The sequence below is a fragment of the Dermacentor albipictus genome, chromosome 1 (genome assembly GCF_038994185.2).
Source record: "Dermacentor albipictus isolate Rhodes 1998 colony chromosome 1, USDA_Dalb.pri_finalv2, whole genome shotgun sequence".
Lineage (NCBI taxonomy): Eukaryota > Metazoa > Arthropoda > Arachnida > Ixodida > Ixodidae > Dermacentor > Dermacentor albipictus.
In genome coordinates, this window is record NC_091821.1 from 102,927,191 (window position 1) to 102,949,259 (window position 22,069).

The following is a 22,069-nucleotide window of genomic DNA, read 5'->3' on the forward strand; positions in this document are numbered from 1 at the left end:
ATTTCGGGAGAAAATCGAGTCGTCAAAAGTAGATCAAGCCACATCAGTACATTGGCTATGGTGTGTGTAAATTAAAACATATTCCCTTACGCAGTCTTTGGCACGTGTTTATTCATTTTCAGCGCACATACGAATTTTCAATGTCACGATGTGGCTCAGGTGTTTTGCTGTAATACGTTACATGCTGCAAGCATTTATAAAGCTCAGAGTGACACAAGCCAAAGCAATACTTAGCTGAAATCATGATGGGCATCACCAAAAATGACATTTCACATTTATGTACATTGTTATGTACATTGTTGGTATTGTGCACCAGTGCATTTTTGTGTAGCTCCGTTCAGGTCAGTAACGCAAATTTGTAGACCACCAGCATTGCTTGTTGAGGGGTGACCAATACGGCAGTCTTTCCAAGCATAGTAGTGCACACTGAAGTCCACTTGTGAAAGCTACATCATCCCTGAAATGCTGCATTGAAAACACCATGGCTTGGGACTTGCACAGTGGAGAGCTGCATTTTTTCGTTATCTGAAAACAGATTTGAAAGTATCAGTTGGAGGGATGCATGAACCAATTACTGCAATTCTTGTGAGGATCTGCCACATATGATGTTCTAGTGCAGCATTAGTGGCAACATGTCAAAGTTTTTGTGAACAGGATTATAGTGCATCTATTGTTAGGCTCAGTTGTGCTTTTTCCGATTCGGTGCGAGGCCATTTGGTAGAAAAGCATGTACTGTGATGTGTGGCAGTAACTGGGTAAGGTTCCACTTTTTATGTTCCTTTCTACAGGTGTCCCTCGGCACCACTGATAGTTTTCACCAGTGCTCATCATGATCATCATCACCCTATTCATGTCCACTGCAGGATGAATGCTTCGTCCAACGATGTCCAAATGCCCCTGTCGTGTGCTTCCTGACCCTATATCATGCCTGCGAAGTTCATAACTTCATTAGGCCATTCAATTCTCTGCCTTCCTCGACTGCATTTCCCACGTTTTGGCACTTATTCTTCAAATCTAATAGACCACCGGTTATCTGCACTACACATTACATGGCACGCTCAACTCCATTTCTTCCTCTTACTGTCGACTAGAGTATCAACTACATCCGTTTGCTCTCTAATCCACTGTTAGAGAGCAAAGCCACAAAATTTATATATACATTATTTCTTTGTTCATAGTAGAGGCACTGTTCCCACTCCCATTAGACTGCTGGGAAATATGGCAAAAGTTGAGTTAATCTAGACAATGTTGCCCCCATTAGTCACTTAAGTGCCAGTAGCAACATCATGAGTGAGGAAGACAATCACACTTGCTGCTCATCTTTCAAAAAGTCATTAATAGAAATATGAGTGCATAAGCTCAATTTATACTTAGTTGTCCAACAGCTTTGTGGATGTAACGGAATAGTGGGCTTGATTATGTGCTTAACAAAACAGATTGCTCCAAATGTACAGAATGCCATTGCCACAGACGCATGGTTCTTCCAGCAAAATGCAACAATGACGATGTACTGAGACATGCATTTTCCGGATTGACTTTAATTTATGAACTGAATTGCAAACATACTATGCGTAATGGGCGTCCAGTGAACAAGTGGAACTGAACCACCATGGGGCACCTTTATGAGCAGCAAAACTAATTGCCACCTAGTTCACAGACTGTCTATCTGGTCCACATGCAAATTCACCTCTTTAAAGGCCACAGAATTTGTGCATAGTTTGTAAGCCTGCCCAGTTAGCTCATGCATTTGTAGGCACACGAGCCAAGTATGGTTCCCCTTTTCTCAACTGAGAACCTACAACGTTGCTCAGAGCATTTTACTTCTTTTCAAACTCTGGTGTCCTTTATTTGGCTGCAAAATCTTGTTCACCAATGGACAAAATGAAGGCCAAAGTTTTCCTTTTTGACTTTCTTGTCAAAATTGGAGCATGGATGTCAATGATGTCATAGCTTTCAAAGAATTTTCACATCTTCACATTGTTTTTGTGCTGTGAAAGTTATAAAAACTAACGAATTTGTTTTTAGCTCCTTTATAGAGTACAAGGTAATCCTGATATGTCAATAAGTAGCCCTCAAACATGCCTGAGTAGATGCTATACTATATATATAATTTGCACAAATATAATAATGCACCTCGTGTTTTATTTGGGTTCATGACATAAATATGACATGCCTTTTTTTTTCTCTAGCACCGGTACTTTGCCTTGCACAAGAGCATGCAAGCTGTGTGTGGCCACTGCGCATTTTGTGCCATCTTTCTTCACCTGATTTAGAATGCTGTTAGTGCCACATCAATATATTAATTGCAGCCTTGATCAAGATGATCGGCGCATCAAGCGAGAGGTCTTCAACGTCGCACAGTGGATTACCGCGCAGTGTGTGAAAGGCTTTGCTGTGTTCAATTGTGTCACAGGTGTTTGTGAAGTGCTGCTTGCCACTAACATTGGTGGCATGGAGGATGACACGTTCTCGCTGACAGTAACAAAGATGTCAGCAGTGACAGTGAATAAATTGTGCGTGCACTTGTGCTTTCACATTACTTTGCTAGGGCAGTTCGCAGTTACGATGAAGCCCTATAGGCATCCGTCTTTATGCATCTTTTTCTGTTTCATTGCAGCCTCATGTAGCATTATAATCCTGATATATCTATTTGTTCTTTTCCTGAGATACCAAAAGTACCTCCTCGAGTTACATTCGTGGTTGCATTTTTATGTGCAAATACATGTGTAAAAGTTATATATGCTGAATAAATGATTAGTGAATCATTAATTACATAATTTATGACGCCTGCCAGCACAAATCATTGTGAAGAAAAAAACACTTGAATATTTATTTTTTCTGAAATTATCATTACGAATGCTTGCTGTACGACAATGTGTTTTTATCTCCAGTGAGGCCATTGTTGTGTTTGAATTTAAAGCGTGTTTTGTGGTATTTATCATGTAGCCAGTGATGGTAGCTTGAAGTGCTGTGCAGGGTGTCCCACATAACTTGAGCCTAGAATTTGAAAATGAAAGGCATGTCGTAAGCAAATTGAACCGAACGCATACTATTCGCACTAGCCTATAGTAACTCAGCGAATTTTTTGTTTTCACCATAACTCGTTAATTAAGTTTAATTACCGAACTTTTCAGTTATTCGCTGAGGACCCCAAGTATAATACGCAGATTTGTAGAGCACCTTCAGAAAGCACCGATTGAGTAGTTTCCTTTACGATACGTCTCACATAGTCCTTTTTTCTGGGTTGCAAAGAAAACCCGTGAAATATGAACGAAAGCCACGTGACAGAGCACTTGCGCAGTGGTATCGTACCGCTCTCAAGTGTGCGTTCGGTGAACAAGGTCGGCTCAGGTCAGATGATGGCGAAAATGCATGCTGCTGGTCGAGCGCTGCCGATGAGATAAAGAACGCCCTGCTGCTTCCTCATCGTCAGTCACGATGCAGCCGGCCTTGTTGAGCCAATAATTAAAAAGTTTGGTAATTAAACTTAATTAGTGAGTTATGGGGCAAAAAATTGTCTGAGTTACTGTAGACTACAGTGAATAGTATGCGTTTGGTTCAATTCGCTTCCGACGCGTCTTTCATTTTTAAATTCCTGGCTCAAGTTATGTGGGACATCCTGTATGTGACAATGTATGCGTCTGTACTCTCTTTATGCCCGTATCACCGTTCATTCCAGAGTAATCACTGGTGCCCGCATTCATTAGAGAATCAGCTGAGCTGGTTAGGTCACTTGCGCAATTTGATTAGGCGAGACTCTTTGGGTAATAGCCTCCTGCGCGACCAGCGGCGGCGCTGCGAATGGCGCTCCAATTTACGCTCCAACGACGTCGGATAGGAGACTCGCCTTTGTCGTCTGCTACACTCTTGCTAAAGTAGCTCTAATTTCACGGCTTGCTCACGCTCTGATTGCATGCTGGCTTAGCACGGCGCTCTCCTATTACTATCTGTATTTTTTTGCAACTGTTAGATTTATAAATGCCAGTACTAGGAGCACAACAAACGTTATATATTTAATGTATCTTCTATGTAACCACCCGATGTAGCTCAGTGGTTATGGCGTTGCGCTGCCAAGTTCGAAGTCGCTGATTCGACACCGGCCACATTTCAGTGCTGGCAAAATCCTTGCGTATATTTACAAGTACGTTAAAGAAACCCATGTGGTCAAAATTATCCTGCAGTTCTCCACTACGGCGTGCCTAATAATTATATGGTGGTTTCGCCACATAAAATGTAAGAATTCTTTTTCATGTAAAGAAATTTCATATAACTGCAGCCCTCGCCGGCAGGGACAGTCATAAAATGTGTGACTCAGTCATAAAACATCGCGCTGAGCTACTAAATTAGAGATAGCCTACGCACGTTTGGAAATGAAGCCCTATCCCAGGGCTCATTCATGCGTCGGTTAAGTGGCACTGTAGTTGAATACAAACTTTAGATTTCGCACATAATTCTAGCCACTTTGTGCTGCAAACATCAAACTTTTTCCGACAAGAAAAATATCGTAATTTTACTGACAAGTGGTTTATGTCGAACATTAGATGCACCACGACCTATCACGTTTTGCAATCGTCAAGCAAGCTTTACACTATTTTCTTGCAAATAAATCGCATTACCACTTTCTAACGCAAAAATTTTACGCTTTTAGGTTAGCATAAGACTATTTCTGTTCAATGCACTTTCAGACTACACGCAGCGACTCTGAAAATATCACTTTATCAGCGTTATACAAATATGTTGTAAAGAGGTAGAAAACGCCGGAAAGCCTGTGAACATTTTATTGTACCTTTGTGCATGTGTTTAGTGCTACAGCTACATGTTCGGTCTAGTACCAGCAAAACTAAGCTTCTCAATTTTCTTATTATAGTTCTAAATACATATGACGTGTTTACAGAACAATATAATTTGAAAACGCTGGTCTAAGCACAGGTTGCCGCTTGTTTTTCTTACGCAATAATAACTAATTCTGATCGATGAACGAACCTCACCTGTGCAGTGTGCTCGCTACCCATGGCAGGATCAAAGAAAGGGTTGCACTGAGTTGACTAACATGCTGAGTTGAGCTGTGTTACGGTGATCTACGGTTAGAGATCTCGAGGCGTCAACCGGTCAGCACTCAAGATAAGCAAGAGACGTTTAGAGTATTGCTAGGAAAAAAAAAGCAGGGAAGAGATTGATACAACCGGGTCTCTCACAGTCATGGCTAGCGGTACGAAGTAGATGTTGAAAGGGGAAAAATACTAAGGCGATGTATACAAAAATGTTAGGTAAAAAACATGTGCAGCATACCTGACTAAATCAAGCAGGCTAGGTGACTTTCTCATCGCCCCGTTTCAAAGGGGATGTCATTAAAACATCATTGTCATCATCGGGGCGAATTGAATCGGTGATAATATTAAAGGAATTTTGAATGCAGTATGTATGCGCGCGCATCTTGCGCTGAGCGACAAATTAATAAGAGTGACAGTCCGGTGAAAAATGATCACCATCACAAAGCAAAACAATGTGTGCGTGATAAGTAACGTACAGACATAATTTAAATGCATATAGATTGCACTATACACACCTTGGTGAGCTTGTGGTCAAGCAAAAATTTTGACTGACACCCATTACAAGTAAATATTATTTTCAATTGAATTGACTTATGGGGTTATACGAGCCAAAACCACCATTTGATTATGAGGCTCGCCGTAGTGGGGGACTCCGGGTTGATTGCGTTCGCTTGGCGAACGCAGCGAAATACCTCAGGATCCGCAACATTTCTATAGGAGAACGAACGTTTGAGACCACTGCATATAGGATGGTATCACGCGAAACGTGCAAAGGCGTTATAAGAGGGGTCCCGCTCGATGGGGCGCAGGACTCCATAAACTGCAAGATCGTCAACCACGCAACCAGCTCGCACTGGCGGCAAAGAGAATCGAGGAAACTGGCACGGTCATCATCACCTTCGACGGCTTTCGAGTCCCGAACTATGTCAGATACGACAACGCCCTAATCACGTGTTCTCTTTACCGCAAGCAGATCGCCATGTGCCACGTGTGCGGCAGACTCGGCCATCGTGCCGACGTATGCCCCTCGCCTGACGATGCCATTTGCAAAGGCTGTGGAGTAGCTAACCCTAACTCAGACCATGTGTACACCCCGATCGAGTGTGCGCTCTGCGAGGGAAATTACGTCATGGCCAGCAAGGAATGCACGAACTGCTTCCAACTCCCCTACGTCGTCCGAAAACGAGCTGAAAGAAGAACCGCAGCAAACGCAAGCAAAAGCACCACGAGATCAGGACCGATTGCCCTGAGTCAGCTAGACTTCCCGCCGCTCAAGAACGGCGAGAGTAGTGCCATCAATGACAACGTGGCTGCCGCCAACGCAGATGCTGGCTTGTCCGGCGAGCGGGGGCGCTCGAGATCAAGGAACCGCGGTCGCCCGTCATCACGGTCCGGAAGGTGCTCCAGCAACCCGTGCCAGAGATCCATGTCAAGGATACCATTCGGCCCCAGCCCACAAGTTGGCGGTGATGACCGGTTGACGTGGGCCCAACGAGCTCAGCAGCAGCACCAATGGCAGACCGCCAGCCAGGTGAGTCCGATGGCACGGCCAGAGCAAGTAGAAATAGCAAATACAATTAAAAGACTAGAACATGAAGACAAAGAGTTAAGGCAAACAATCACACAACTTGTCGAGGAAATCAGACAACTCAAAATGCCGCCAATGCCACCACCCTCCGACTCTAATCAAACCGAAACCACATCAGAACCCACGGTAGTGGAAGTACCGGTCGCGGAATCCACGCGCAATCCGCATAAGAGAAAAGCCATGACAAACACATCTCTCGAGCTCGGACAGCGACATTAAAGAAATCAAGGAACTGCGCGGCAGGCTTGCAACTACCGTCGCGTTACTGAAAGAAGCGCAAGACAAATTTGCGACAACGGTAGGGACCCTCAAGGAAGGTTACGACAGGATAACGCTACAAATCAACCACACGATGGAGACGATCTACAGCCATGGGGCAAGCCTCAACGCGCTAGAAATGGCAGACCACCCGTCTGTGATGTCACAATCTACTATCACCAAGCTACCTCAGGCGTTGTCGCTCGAGACAAAGCAACAACGTGGCCTCACAAAGGCCACCCAACGCCAACAACGATGGCCGCGCATGGAACCGTTTCACCTTTGTCAATGGAATTGTAGGGGCTACGTGCGCAAAAGGGCCCCCCTGCAACAATACATTCGAGCCAAAAATGACAAACCTCAAGTCATTCTCTCACAAGAGACAAATACCGCTACACCCTCGCTATCCGGCTATGACGTGACCGCTACGACACTTCAACACAAATGCAAAGGTATCGCCACGTTGGTCAGCAACAAGCTAGCCCACACGGCACACAACATTAATCACGATCGCAGCAACTGCGAATTCATTTTCATGGTAGTCTTCCCTGGAGCCAAGAACAGCAAGAGCATATTCATCCTAAACATTTACAGCAGCCCCAAGCACAGAGCACAAAAGTTTAGGCAAATACTCCTGCTCGCCCACAACCGTGCCGGCGACAACTCCATGATCGTGGCCGGGAACTTCAATGCTCCTAACATGGCCTGGGGATACGTCGCCGGCAGGCCCAAGGGCAAGGACTTACTAAACAACGCGGATGAACTTGACCTAATGCCCCAACCACTGGCACACGTCGGAAAGCTTCGGCACGCGCCGAAGCGTCAAAAGCGTCAGTCGGGAACACGGCGAAGTGTGGCGACGCGCAGTGATTATGTCTACTGCCGATGCTAGAAGTTTGCCGACGTGAGGCGACGCTGCGCCGGCGTGCACCAGTGAGAGGCTGCGACGCGTCGCAAGCGTCAACCAATCGGAGGCTGCGAATCCTCCGGCTGCTATGCCTATGATGGCCGACCGTGCGAAGGCGCCGGCACCAACGATCGTCCGAGTTCTTTGGACGCACGACGCGCGCGACAGTGCTCCTGAAAGACAGTGTTGTAATAGTAGGCCGACAACGCCACGACACGACCGACCGACCGACGACCGTGGGTTGTGGCAGCACGACGTGGATCCGATGCGACTTCCAACGACGCCGACTAAACTAACCTGCCCACTGGGTTCGCTGGGCTCAGTGCGATTGTCTGGTAAAACAGCCAACCGAATCACGATTGCCGCAACGTCTGTGCTTGTTGTATGTGTATTTTGTTGTGCTCAGAACGAATGGAGACATGTTTATGAGCTCCATAGTCTGGACAATGAGCACTCGCCTATCGCCGATGTTGTTTACATTACGCATAGGCCTAGTGCGTCCATCGAGTTCGTAACTGGCGAGTGAAGGAACCCAGCTGAGAAACTCTGTCGAAGGAAATTAATTTTCAGGTCCGTTTGGTGCTGCAGTGATTTAAAATATGGCACTCCTGACGTCGTGTGATGTGTGATAGAGTGAATGAACCGTGTGGAACTTGGGGTGGTCAACTGCGGCGAGTTTCGTGTGATGTTGGGTGACTCAAGTATAACGGGCAAGTTCTGCGCTGTTTCAAGTGGCAAAGATAACTTCCGAAAGCGAAAGACACTGGTAGCCGAACTATGGGAAGTACTTACATTATCAGCCGTGCTGCCCGTTTCAGCTGACACTGCGCTCTTCTATTCGGCATGTAAATCCAGTTCAGTACAAGTTCACTGTGCTCTTTCACTCACTTCTTTCAAGTGCATCCATCTTTTGGGCTAGTTGGAGATAAATCGCTCGTGTACCAATCCAGAACATTGACGCACTGAAGCATACGTGACAATGCAGTCATGTTTGATTCAGTGTGTCCTTATACTTGAGCACTGCAAAAAGAAATCTGTTTGCAACGTGTGCCCCGTGTGCAGTGCATAGCAGGACCTGCATCATGCAAGACCTATGCATGTAGCAGCGTATACCATGATTGCTTCGATGCCTGCTTCAGAAGCAGCAAGTACTGAGTCAGTGAAAGTGTACGTAATTGATTTTTTATCTCACTTTTTGTTTATGGAAAGTGTAGCTGCTGCGAGTGCATTGTGTGAGTGCAGTCGGTATGCTTAAACTGCTGGAATCCCTTCAGCTTCTACTAAAATGTTTCTTGCTGCGATACTATAAATTGTAGTCAGGACAAAGATCTACTCAAAACTAAGTTACTAATGCATCTGTGCAGAATGTGTTTGATTAACAATTTAACACTTCCACATCAACAATATGCTGATGCACAGCATATGTGCTTGCAATAAATGCATTCCGTAATGGTGAACAACTGGGCCTACAATAACAAACTTTGTAGCAGCACTGCGAAAAGTGCTGCCATGCGTATTAGCCACAACAAAACTGCTGCACGTCCAACCTACTTCCATAGAGGCACCTTTATAAAGATGGTTCGGGCCCTTCCCATTCTGGGTGCAACATTTAGCTCTTCTCTCGACTTTTCCGCATATGTCACCAGCACTGTATCTAAGCATCGGCCCATTGTTGGGTTTGTGTCCCGTGTCTCCTTTCCCTGATGACGTAAGGTTTTCCGAGCACTCTACGCTTCTATCATTCTGTCCCGACTTGAGTACTGCTCATCAGTATAGTTCCTGTACCAAACTCTCGACGCTAACAAACTTAAGCTTGTTCAGCGCTGGACAACACGCACCCTCTATTCCCGTCTTTTCAGTTGTTGCAAGCTCATGCCAGCCTACGAGGACTGCCTCAAACCCCTCAAGTAGCACACCCTGCAATACCAGCGCAACATTGCACTAGTCTAAACTGCAGGGTGCTTGATGGCTCTCTGAACAGCACTAATCTTAAGTTCGTCTGAACAAGTGGTCAGCACAGCCCGAGCCCTCATCGTGCCTCTATGGTCCGACACCACAACTCCATGATTATATATGGCATACAGAGCTTTCTATTCACCCCCCTTGGCCATTTCGATTCTCCTTCCTTGGAACCAGACTGAATTGGCACTCCTGTGTGTTGTGCGCCCATTAAATGTGTGTGTGTGTGCCGTGCTGTGTTGTTGAGCAAGTGTGTGTGTGTGTGCGTGTGTGTGCACGTGGAGGGGAAGGAGGTGTCGTCTGCATCCTGCAAATTCCTGCTCTAGATGGCTGGTTATCAGATGCTCTAACATAAAGGCATCAGCCTTTTTTTTTCAGTCTAGAGTGCCAAGTTACCACTAAGATTATTATTATTACTATTATTATTATTATTATTAGAATCATCACTACAACCACATTGATTGTGTTGAAGCCAGCGTGACACATAATTGAAAATATTTCTGGAGCTTTGTGCGCTCTCACTCTTCTAAAAAGAATGCCAAAGGTGTACATCTTCATAAAAATGTGGTGTTGTCTTGAACACTGCTGAAGCCTTTGCAGAACATTTCTGTTTGCTATATGGTGTGAAATATACTTCAAGTAACCTTCCTTCTCAGTCTGGCACAGTGTGTACGCTATCAGTCAATGAAAACCTTGTTTTCAAGTGTATGAAGTGCCTTAAACCTTCCCTTTCTTGTGGTGTTGATGTTATTTCTTCCGCAGAGCTTAACCCTTTGAGACGCTGTCTACACAATTGTGCACAGCAGGAGAGTGCATCAATAGCAAAAGCACTGATGAAAGTAATGGTATTTAAAATGTGTTTCATACATCTTGAAACATTTATTATTGGAACTGTGCTGCAATTTTGAATAACGTGCAGAATGTTTTAGCAAAATGAGTGGGAAGGTAGACGGCTGGGTGTTTTTACTCTGTGTCAGTATGTTGTATGTAGCAGGTTCACTTCTTTCGTTGTTTTTACAATATCATGCACCAGGCATTATTTTCAAGTGGCTGGATAAGTGCTTTTAAAGCTTTTCAAAACACGAAATAGTACATGTTCTCATATTTTGTGTTCCTGTAGTGAGTTTCGCATGGAGTTGAAATTTTGTAAACTTGACAAAATTCGCTTAACAATTGAAAATTCTTAATATTTTCTGCAGCTGTACACTTTTTACGATTTGAAAATGCAAGAGATTGGGTGAAAGCAACTTTTCAATCAACGGGATGAAGTGGCATCTGAAAGGGTTAAGACGTATGGAAGCATACTTGTTCCCTGTTCTCACAAACATCTTCAATAGTTCCCTAAAGTTTAGTACCTTTTCTAGCACTCGGAAGGTAGCATGGACATTGCCCATGCACAAATCAGGTGCTAGATGTGCAGTTACTAACTGCCGACCTATATCTGTCCTCTGCAGTGCGCCAAAAGTGTTTGAATCAATATTGGATTCCTTGCTTTCTGTTAGTGCTAAGAGTATTTTAATAAATGAAAAGCATGACTTTGTGTGCTGACAACTTAAAACTATTTGAGACTGTGAACAGTGTTCACCACTGGATTGACTTCCAAAAATTCATTTTTTCACTCTCAAACTGGTGCAGAAACAATAAGTACTCCTAAATGCTTCCAATACTGTGACATTAAGTTATATGCAGAAAACGCATTATGTGAAATTTTGATACACCCTATGTGATGCTCCACTCCTTATGGTCATGAAATGAAAGATCTTGGTGTGTACTTTGACAAAATGCTAAGCTTCTCTTCACATAGATAATTACACAACATGCCCTTCACGCTCTTGGAATTGCATGCCGTATATTGCATGATTTTCACTCGCCTATTGTTTTTCTGAAATTCTGCTGTGTGCCGCCAACTACTAGAGTATGCCTCTGTAGGAGGCGGTGCAACGAGCAAATTTAATTTTGCCCTCATTGATCGCATCCAGAATAAATTGATATCTTAAAGCACCACTTTTGCCATTCTGGCGACCACAGTTGAGCCTTCTCAAATATACTTCAACTCGCACCTCTAGATTCAAGACTTAATCACACCTTGTATGAGGTGGTCCATGACATTATGCATTCCCTAAAGCTTCTTGATCATATGCATTTGTTCGTGCCACAACAGTATACCAGGTAGCATTCTACATTCGGTGCCTGGACTTGTTGCAAGATTGTGTTGTATAAGACTCGACTCCAAAACATACTTCAGAGTTCGTTTCCTGTGTTTTGTGTATCTGTAGATAATCACGTAGGATTAACTCCCGTTTACTTTTCCTCTTTTCCTTATTTGTTTCTCTATCTTGCATTTTTTTGTCTACCACATTCATGTTTTCTGTACATTTTGTCTTGCATAGTGCTCGTTAAGTGTACCAGTACAAAGGCTCTGTAGCTGTTCCTGGGCACTACAATAAACATTTGAATGATTATTATTATCGTAGTATAAAATCATGCTTTTTAAGTATGTACTAGTATACTATTTCAGTGCAGTAGCTTTTGTGCAATTAAAAAAAGGACATGAATTAAAGAAGTGCAATAATAATATGCTATGTGCCTGATCATATGCATTGTGCTATTAATTTCGTCTGAGTAATAATAATGGTTAGCTACTGTATCCAGTGTTGTGCAATAAAATATGCCACAGCAATTATTGCGTGCCTTGCAGAACAAATTGAATATATCCTTCTGATATATCCTTCTGAGTCAAAACATCGTAGCAGGCTGAAAACAATAAAACAATTTTTTTTGTGGTGACGAAGTGTATAAATTATGAAAATAACCTGTTTATATATTTCTTATACTATGCAAATGAGCTGCTCCCATACATTCGAATAAGTGCTTCAATAGTACGACTTGGCAAAGGGCAACAAAAGACCCCCATAAAACCCTCCAATTCTCAAGCTTGTATTATCTGACTGTATGTCACTTCATTAATGTAAAGAAAAACAAACTTGACATGTGGAAACCAATTACAATAGAATGTGGCCCTTACACTGTGAGAATGTTTTGTAGCAATACACTCAATGTGAAGGCCTCCGGATGCTGTGTTGATGCACCAAACAACCCAGAATAATAGAGGTGATCCATGGGCTAGATTTAACAGAATCAAGAAATGGGGGGAGACAAGCTACGAATTACATAAATTTTAGCTATTCTAGATTTTTTTTTTTTTTGTGAGTGCTATAGGTGTTTCAATTCTTTTTCGCTGATTTTCTCAGAACCCACTTTTTCACGTTCCTTTCATGCCCCGACAAGCATAATTGTATTGACACGGATGCTTTATTTGTATCTGGTTACCGTATTTCACCGGCTAAAAGATGTTAAACGTTATCGCTCGGTGCAGGATGCGCCTGAACGTATCGGAAGTTTCGCGAATGTTATCGATGGTTCTGTCTGTTGTCGACGAACCCTGTTAATCTGATTGCATACGCGAAAGGAATTGTATAGTAGTTTCTGGAAGGCGCGCGAGAACCAGCGAATAGGCTGTAACTTTCGACGACTGATGTATGCAAACCGATGCGCTTGACCCGCAGACGAGATTTTCGACGATTGCCGACATTGCTCGCCGCTATCGTTGCGATTGAGTCTGCACTATTTATTTACCGTCACTGCTACGTGACAATATTTCCAACAAAGATTTTTTCAGTGATACGTTGCACGCCTGATTCTCACATAGTTGGCTGTGCAATAAGCTACCAAAAAAAGAAATGGTACAACAGTTTTTGATATGATATGGCATCGTCGTGCAGGTGTTTGGAAAGCGATCTTGCAGGCAGACGACTCGCGAGCGCTGATGTCGATATTTTGTGCACTATTTTTACTTTTAAAATAAAAACAAACTGTTACGGCAGGCATATATTCATTATTCAAACGTGTTTTTTATATCTAAAAGCGCATACAGAGCACTAACTTATTGTTTCAAGCTTAGTTTACAGCAGGCTGTTTTAGGCCGGGCTTTCACAGATGAAGATAAAATAGTCCAGCAACAGTGCGCCGCAGCCGAGGTAGCCGAGGTACACTGTAGCCGAGGAGCGTAGTGTTCCTGTATATGCTCCGCAGGGAGCATATACAGGAACACTAGAGGAGCGAGCTTCGGCGCGCGTTGGAGCTGTGGTGGCTACATATTGGAGCTTCGCTCCAGTCACGGAGGAAGAAAAAGGAGAGGCCATGGAGGAAGTTTCCTTCCTCCGTGGGAGAGGCCCTGACGTCACTTTTTGTGAAGCTAAAGTGAAGCCGGAAGGCGGCGTTGCTCCGCCTATATCGGGCCAGCTCTCCTCCATTGTTTACATTTGTTGCGAAACCACACCGCGCTGCGCGCAACCGTGCTGCTCAGACCCGCGCGCTCCGCAGCAATACTAAGCAATCGTTAGCACGTTAGCATGATTCCGCGAAAAAGGGCAAAATTTCCCGTGGATATTCCTTCGTCCGTAGCCATTGCCGCGGCGCGGTATATTGCGTGCAGCGTTGCATGCGCGTCCATTTCACGAATTTTAGTTCCTCCTGTCCCACCTGGCCACAGCAACATCCGGGAGAGCACGGTCCAGATAACGCAGCGCAACAAAACACGAAGATCAACGCAAACCTGCCCGCACGGCGCCTTTGCCACGGTACGAAACCTACGGAGCAACACGTGTGAGCGCACAGAACCAAAACAATGCCGCCGTTGTGGCCCGAAAGGCGTGGCCACTACGGCAAAGAAATAAAAAACCAGCAAAGAAGAGGAGTACATACTACGTCACTTCCTCCACACTTTTCTCCTAGCACACGGAGGGGGTAGGCCCTTTCCTCAGTTTCCTTCCTCCATGGCTCCAGTGGTTGCGTGCCCTCTTCCTCCGACCAACGCGAAGCGAAGCGTTCGCTTGTCGGCGCGCGCCGAAGCTTGCCAACGCGTGCCAGTGGTTGGGGCATAACGCTCATCACGAACGCCGCATACCCCACAAGAACGGGTACGCGACACAACGCCGGATATCACTTTTGTCGGCAACGTTCCAAACTATCAGTGGAACAACCTCTTCGAGGATCTGGGCAGCGATCATTACATTGGTGAGACAACGATTGACACCCCATCCAGAGAACCCAGAAAAATGGCGTACGTCGACTGGGACAAGTTCCGCGAGTTAAGACACGAACGCCAAACAGGCAATCAATGGAACAATGGACGTCGCAACTAAAGGCCGACATTAAGGCGGCCACGACGGAAATAGAGACAGATCTCCCCGCTCAAAGCATGGACAGCCGACTGGCTCACATGCTGGAAGCCAAACAATCGCTCACCAGGAGATGGAAAGAACAAAGACACAACCGAAGGCTGAGTAAAAGGATTTCTTCCCTCAACCGGCTGATTGCAGAATATTGCACGCAACTATCTAACCAGCAATGGAACGAAGTGTGTGACGGCGCGGACGGCCACATCAACAGCGGGACGACGTGGCACCTGCTCAAACACCTTTTAGACAGAACCAGTACCAAAGCGGACCAGGGTCGCACGCTGAACAGGATCATGCACGAACTAAAGATTACCACGGAAAATGACCTCATTGACCGTCTCGCCGACAAATATCTCCCGCTGGCCAAAAATGCTGGAGGCACGACCGCTGAAGCATATCGCGGCAAGGCCAACCTAGAGCTAGATCGGGACTTTTCAAGCGAAGAGATACGCACGGCGCTTCAGAACCTAAACAGCAAGTCAGCGCCAGCGCCGGACGGCGTAACTAACAAAGCACTTAGAAACCTAGATGACACCTCCATCGAAACCCTCACAGAGGGAATCAACAAAATCTGGAGGAACGGAGCACCACCCGAAGACTGGAAAACGGCCCTCATCGTGCTCATCCCAAAGCCTGGCAAGGCGTCCAACATGAATAACCTCAGACCGATCTCGCTGACGTCTTGCGTAGGCAAGGTAGCCGAGCACGCGGTCCTAAACAGGCTCTCGAAACATCTCGAAGAAAAAGATATCTACCTCGCAACAATGACCGGCTTCAGACCCGGGCTATCCACTGTCAGGACTGGGGGCTCAATCCCTTCGTCCGTGGTCCTTTGCCAAGATTGGAGTACGGCATGAATTCGAAGGTAGCTGGCCCATGCCGTCGTCCAACTTATTTACGCTGAGATCGTTGATGAAGTGAAGAACTGCTTCTCATCGAGAACGGGGAAAAGGGTTTATTTACAGAAATTAAATCAGTCTAACATGACTGCTTGAGAAAAAGAGTAACAGTCCAACATGACTGCATGAGAGAAGTGACTCAGTCTAACATGACTGCTCAAGAGAAGTGTGTCCTCAGCATTCGCACAACCACAGTTTTTATACACTCGATCCGCCGGTCCTACGACGCGGCGACTCTTCGTTTTCACATCACCAACTCGCAGCTGCTCTGAAGATCAGTTTACGTACACAAAGGCAACCACGCTCTGTACACAGAGGCAACCGCACGGGGTGCCGTTCCGGGAAACTATCGTTGCCGATCGAGCGTCGCTCATTGTTCCGAGCCACTCCGAACCGTGAGAAGCACAAAAATACGGCGTCCCCACGGCAGCTTGACCAGGCGTGTCAAATCAGCTCCGCGTTGGGGAACTCTGGAATCATTGTCCACACACCGAACTCGTCCCGTCACAATGTCGATGGGGCTGGAGGAAGGAAGCGGGTTCCAGCGCAAAGGCCGCTTCTTTGAACGCCTCCCAGCTGCAGCGACGGAGAGGGAGAGGTGCGCGTCTTGCACCCCTTGTCGTAATCGGGTGGCAAGGTGGCAATCTTGTTGCGCAACTCGCCATTCTTGACAGCGCCTCCATGGCCCGAAAAGTCTCGACTGTCTAGCGCTGACAACCGCTAGGCGGGAAGAGAACGGCTGCTGGTCAGGGGGGGATTGATGTCTTGGCTCGCAGCGACCACTTGTGCATTGATGTCACCGCCCCAAAACATCCAACAAGGACAGGCAACTGCAAAATGAACCCCACAACACGGCTCTGCGCCGAGATGACGTGCATTGGCTCTCACTTTAGACTCGCTAGGCTTCAAAAAAAAACAACAACAACATAAGTGCAGAAACAAAAAAAAATGCTGCATTTCACTATGCCAATTTCTGAAGCAAATTCCTGCTGACAAATTCAGCAATCATGGAGGGAATCCTGCTAAATGAGAGGGGATTTTCTCCGCTTAATAAATTTAACACTAGTAACCCTAAAATTTAGGCGGGACCCCCAAACGCAGAATTCAAATTAGCCTGCTCAAACCATCCGCATTGCTATGCAACTTTCCCTTCTTATATCTAACGGAGAAGTTGTACTCTTGGAGAGTGAGGCTCCATCGGAGCAAGCGGCCGTTTTTGTGTGACATTTGATTGAGCCACGTCAGAGGACAGTGGTCGGTCTCGAAGATGAACTTCGCTCCGTACAAGTAACACGACAACTTCTGGGCGGCCCAAACCAAACAAGCGCATTCCTTCTCTGAAGCGCTGTAGGCTTCCTCTCTTACATTTAGTTTACGGCTGGCGTAGAGGATAGGATGCTCCTCGTTATCGTCGCCGACCTGACTAAGTACCACGCCCATACCTCTGTCGCTTGCGTCGCATTGAACTATGAATTCCTTTGTGTAGTCTGGCGCGCGAAGCACAGGGTGAGAAACCAATAGCGTTTTCAAACTTTGAAAAGCGTTCTCTTTGTCCTTATCCCAGTGTACGTTACTAGGTGCTCCCTTTCGGAGGGCGTCTGTTAATGGACTTGCCAATTGCGAGTAATTCGGAATGTACCGTTGATAGTACCCCACAAGTCCCAAAAATGAACGAAGGTCCGTTTTCGTGCGCGGCTGAGAAAAATCTCCAATCGTCGCTATTTTCAGCTCAGCCGGCCGTCTCATGCCCTGACCGACAACATGGCCCAGATAAGTAACCTGCGAACAACCAAACCTACACTTTTCCGCTTTCATCGTTAAGTCAACTTTAAACGTACGAAGCCTCGCATTCTTGTCGCAATAGACTTTGGCGTTCATTTGAGCTATTGCCATGTTCTTTCCGACTAATTTCTGGGTTGCGCTTAGCCGTTCCAGTAAATTTAGCACGTATTCAACCACGGTTGGACTCTCCCCTCTTTCCTCCCACATCTCTCTTAACATTCTCAGTGGAGACCGGAGTGTCCTCCCATACACTAGTTCTGCTGGTGAGAACCCTGTCGCTTCATGTGGAACCGTTCGCAAAGCAAACAAAGTTGCCGGCAGACAGTTCTCCCAGTCCTCCTTGTGCTCGTAACAGAGCGCACGCAAAACTCGCTTAAGCACCGAATGCCACCTCTCTACACTGTTTGACTGAGGGTGATAGACAGAACTGTGAATTAACTTTACCCCGCACTTTTGCAAGAATGTGGAAGTCAGTGCGCTCGTGAATACTGACCCTTGATCTGCCTGAATTTCGGCTGGAAACCCAACTCGTGCAAACACTGTCAAAAGCGCGTCTACTACTTCAGTGGAGCTGAGCTCTTTCAAAGGGATTGCTTCTGGAAACTTGGTAGCCGGACACAGCATGGTAAACAAGTACCTGTAGCCTGATTTTGTTTTTGGAAGAGGCCCTACCGTGTCGATTACAAGCCGTCTGAAAGGCTCTGTTATTAAGGGGACTACCTTCAGTGGAGCTTTCCATGTCTCTCCTGGTTTACCAGAACGCTGGCAGGCGTCGCATGATCTTACAAAGTTTTCTACATCTTTGAAACAGCCAGGCCAGTAGTATTCCATAAGCAATCTTTGCTTTGATTTGTTTATGCCTAGGTGGCCGGACCACCCATTTCCATGACAAAGACTCAAAAGGTCCTCCCTATACTTAGTAGGTATGACTAACTGATCTAAAATCCTACCCTTTCGATCTCTGTAATGCCGATACAACAATCCTCCTCTCTCATGTATCGTTACGTTGCGCCTAGCAATGCCTTCTTTAGCTGTGTCACGTAATTTAGCTAAGCTCTCATCATTCTTTTGCTCAGCTGCCAGTGACTCTCTATCCACGCGTAAGAGTTGATCAAAGTTCTTTGAGGCCGGTGATAATAACGACCCTGTCTCGCTTGTGAGCGCGTCTGCTTGCTCTTCCTGCAGGCTAGAACTCTGACACTCTAGTGCTACGCTCTCATTGAGCTGGTCAACTGGCAGGCTCTCCTCAACTGTTCTTTTGTCCCTCGGGCCTAGCTCGGATTCGGGTATTGAAGCTATCCCCTTTTCTGCTTCAGCTGGAGGAGCTTGAGCATTTTCAGCCGAAAGCGCCGCGATCTTACGAGCTTGGCCTCTGGTCAATGCCTGTAGTATGCCCTCTCCCAGTTTGAGCCCTCTGTCACGCAGTAACTGATTCGAACGATTCGAAAAGATGTAGGGATACTGCAGTGACAAAAATTTGGAAACTGCAGCCTCAGTCTCTAGCTCCCCGAATGGTCCACTGATTTTGACTTTGGCCATGGGCAGACACACGCTGTGTTCTTCTACAACCTGTTTTATCCACGCTACTTCTCCAGTGAAGTCATCTACCATCACGTAAGACGGATGGACAATGTCCAGCGTGGCGGCACTGTCTCTTAGCACTCGGCATGGTTTTCCATTAACTTGCAGGTCGTGGAGATACGGACTTAAAAGTTCCATATTCTCATCTTTTTCCTCCACGTAGGAAAAAACTACGCTAGACTTCTCGCAGTTTACAGCTATATGTCCCAGTTTGTGGCATTTGTAACAGCGAATTGGTCTAACAGATTCGAATTTTCTTTTCTGTTCTTTTTGTGCGGTTTCCCCGTTAAGTTTCTCCTCGCTCTTTTCTGCGGGTTTTTCCGCCATGTCTACAGGCTCGGATCGTCTAATTTGCGCACCCTTTTTGAACGGAAATGGTTTCCGCGGTCCATTTCGACCGTCCCAGTTTCCCTCCTCGGCGTTCAACTTTCTACGGGTTGCGTACTCTTCGGCTAATTCAGCCGCCCTTTCCACAGTGTTTACATTACCTCTGTCTTGCACCCACAGTTTCACAGCTTGGGGGATGGTTTTGTAAACTGCTCTAGACACATGCATTCAATGATCATGTCTCTGCTGTCGTACGCTTCCGCGCTTTTAAGCCACTCGACTAGGTTGGCCTTTAAGCTATATGCAAACTCCGGATAGCCCTCGCTATCTTTCTTGCCTGTGCTCCTAAACCTTTGCCGAAAAGCTTCGGCTGAAAGGCGGTATTTCTTCAGGAGACTAGCCTTAACTTTTGCATAATCATATGCATCCTGCGCACTCAATCTGGCGATTACTTCCGCCGCCTCACACGGCAACATAGACAGCAACCGCTGTGGCCATGTACTCGGGCCGAAGTTCATCTTCTCGCAAGTCCTTTCAAAATTGCTTAGGAACAAGCCTATGTCGGTCCCGACCTCAAATGGCTTTAATAGCCTGTCCATGCGGTACGATTCTGCCTCACTTGATCGACCCAGAGCGCCTTCACTTCCTTGAGGCAACTCCAAACGTTTGCTTTCAAGTTCAAGTTGCATTTTCCTTAACTGAAACTCGCGATCTTTATCGCGTTCCTCTCTCTCTCGGTTTTCTCTGTCCCGTTCTTCTCTTTCTTTTTCCCGTTTCTCTCTCTTTTTGAGAAGTTCCAATCCCATTTCAATATCTTGCTCACTGGCCTGATTGGAAATTAGCTCCAATAATTCCGATTTGAGCATTTCCTTACGTACATCTAGGCCCAGTTCCTCACCAACAATCAACAACTCGTCTCTCAGCAGTGTCCTTAACTCCATGACTGCTGCTTTACTGCCTTGATTCTGCTCTCTAAATCTAGCTAGGAAAACACAACCTAGCTAAGACACAACAATCTAGCTTCCCTACTGTTCTAAACAGAACAACCACAAAATGAAGCCTAGAGAGTCAAAGCAAAAACCAAGCACTCACCGCAGATACAGCACCATGTCGCAAAGTCCATCTCACCGCTGTCAGCCAGTTGTCAGGACTGGGGGCTCAATCCCTTCGTCCGTGGTCCTTTGCCAAGATTGGAGTACGGCATGAATTCGAAGGTAGCTGGCCCATGCCGTCGTCCAACTTATTTACGCTGAGATCGTTGATGAAGTGAAGAACTGCTTCTCATCGAGAACGGGGAAAAGGGTTTATTTACAGAAATTAAATCAGTCTAACATGACTGCTTGAGAAAAAGAGTAACAGTCCAACATGACTGCATGAGAGAAGTGACTCAGTCTAACATGACTGCTCAAGAGAAGTGTGTCCTCAGCATTCGCACAACCACAGTTTTTATACACTCGATCCGCCGGTCCTACGACGCGGCGACTCTTCGTTTTCACATCACCAACTCGCAGCTGCTCTGAAGATCAGTTTACGTACACAAAGGCAACCACGCTCTGTACACAGAGGCAACCGCACGGGGTGCCGTTCCGGGAAACTATCGTTGCCGATCGAGCGTCGCTCATTGTTCCGAGCCACTCCGAACCGTGAGAAGCACAAAAATACGGCGTCCCCACGGCAGCTTGACCAGGCGTGTCAAATCAGCTCCGCGTTGGGGAACTCTGGAATCATTGTCCACACACCGAACTCGTCCCGTCACAATGTCGATGGGGCTGGAGGAAGGAAGCGGGTTCCAGCGCAAAGGCCGCTTCTTTGAACGCCTCCCAGCTGCAGCGACGGAGAGGGAGAGGTGCGCGTCTTGCACCCCTTGTCGTAATCGGGTGGCAAGGTGGCAATCTTGTTGCGCAACTCGCCATTCTTGACACCACCCAAGACGCCATGAAGTTCCTCAAACATGAGATCATCGACGCAGACACGAGAGACGTGAGAGTAATCCTGGGGTTAGACCTCGAAAAGGCCTTCGATAATTTATCACATGACTACATACTCGACACGATCTCTAACCTCGACCTCGGCACTAGGCTCTACGCTTATACAAAATCGTTCCTGTGTGCGACAGAACGGCCACCCTCCGTCTAAGGGAAATCAAGTCCCAGAAATACAAACTGGGCAGCAAGGGCACCCCGCAAGGTTCTATCCCTAGAGTTTCTCACTATTAGCGGCGAGAATTTTGAGTGGCGCCCTCTCGTGAGTGACGTCACGGCCAGGACGCCACTCGCTCCCGCTCGCTCGGCTGCCGCGCGCGCTCGTTCCCTTCGTTGATACTTGGCGTATTGGCGGTTCGAGCCGTACTTACAGAAAAATATTTCGGATTATTTTTGCTGTCATGCCTGAACCGCAGTTTCTTCTTCAAGATCGCGTGAGTCATGAAAATTTGCGACTTGGATATCGCAAGCTATGCAGCGCTGAAGGGGTATACT

At 46.2% G+C, this 22,069-nt stretch overlaps 1 protein-coding gene across 3 annotated transcripts in view; it reads right to left on the minus strand.

Annotated features, from left to right (window-relative positions):
• Positions 1 to 91: 91 nt before the first annotated feature.
• The window catches only part of LOC135914203 (ileal sodium/bile acid cotransporter-like), a 263,412-nt gene continuing 241,434 nt past the window's right edge, over positions 92 to 22,069 (minus strand). For all 3 annotated transcript variants that reach the window (XM_065446951.2, XM_065446950.2, XM_065446952.2), the window contains one exon: positions 92 to 525. Coding sequence is in view for 2 of the 3 variants with exons in the window: in XM_065446950.2 (XP_065303022.1) it covers positions 452 to 525 (74 nt within the window). In the remaining variant the exon portion in view is untranslated. The remainder of the gene's footprint in view (positions 526 to 22,069) is intronic.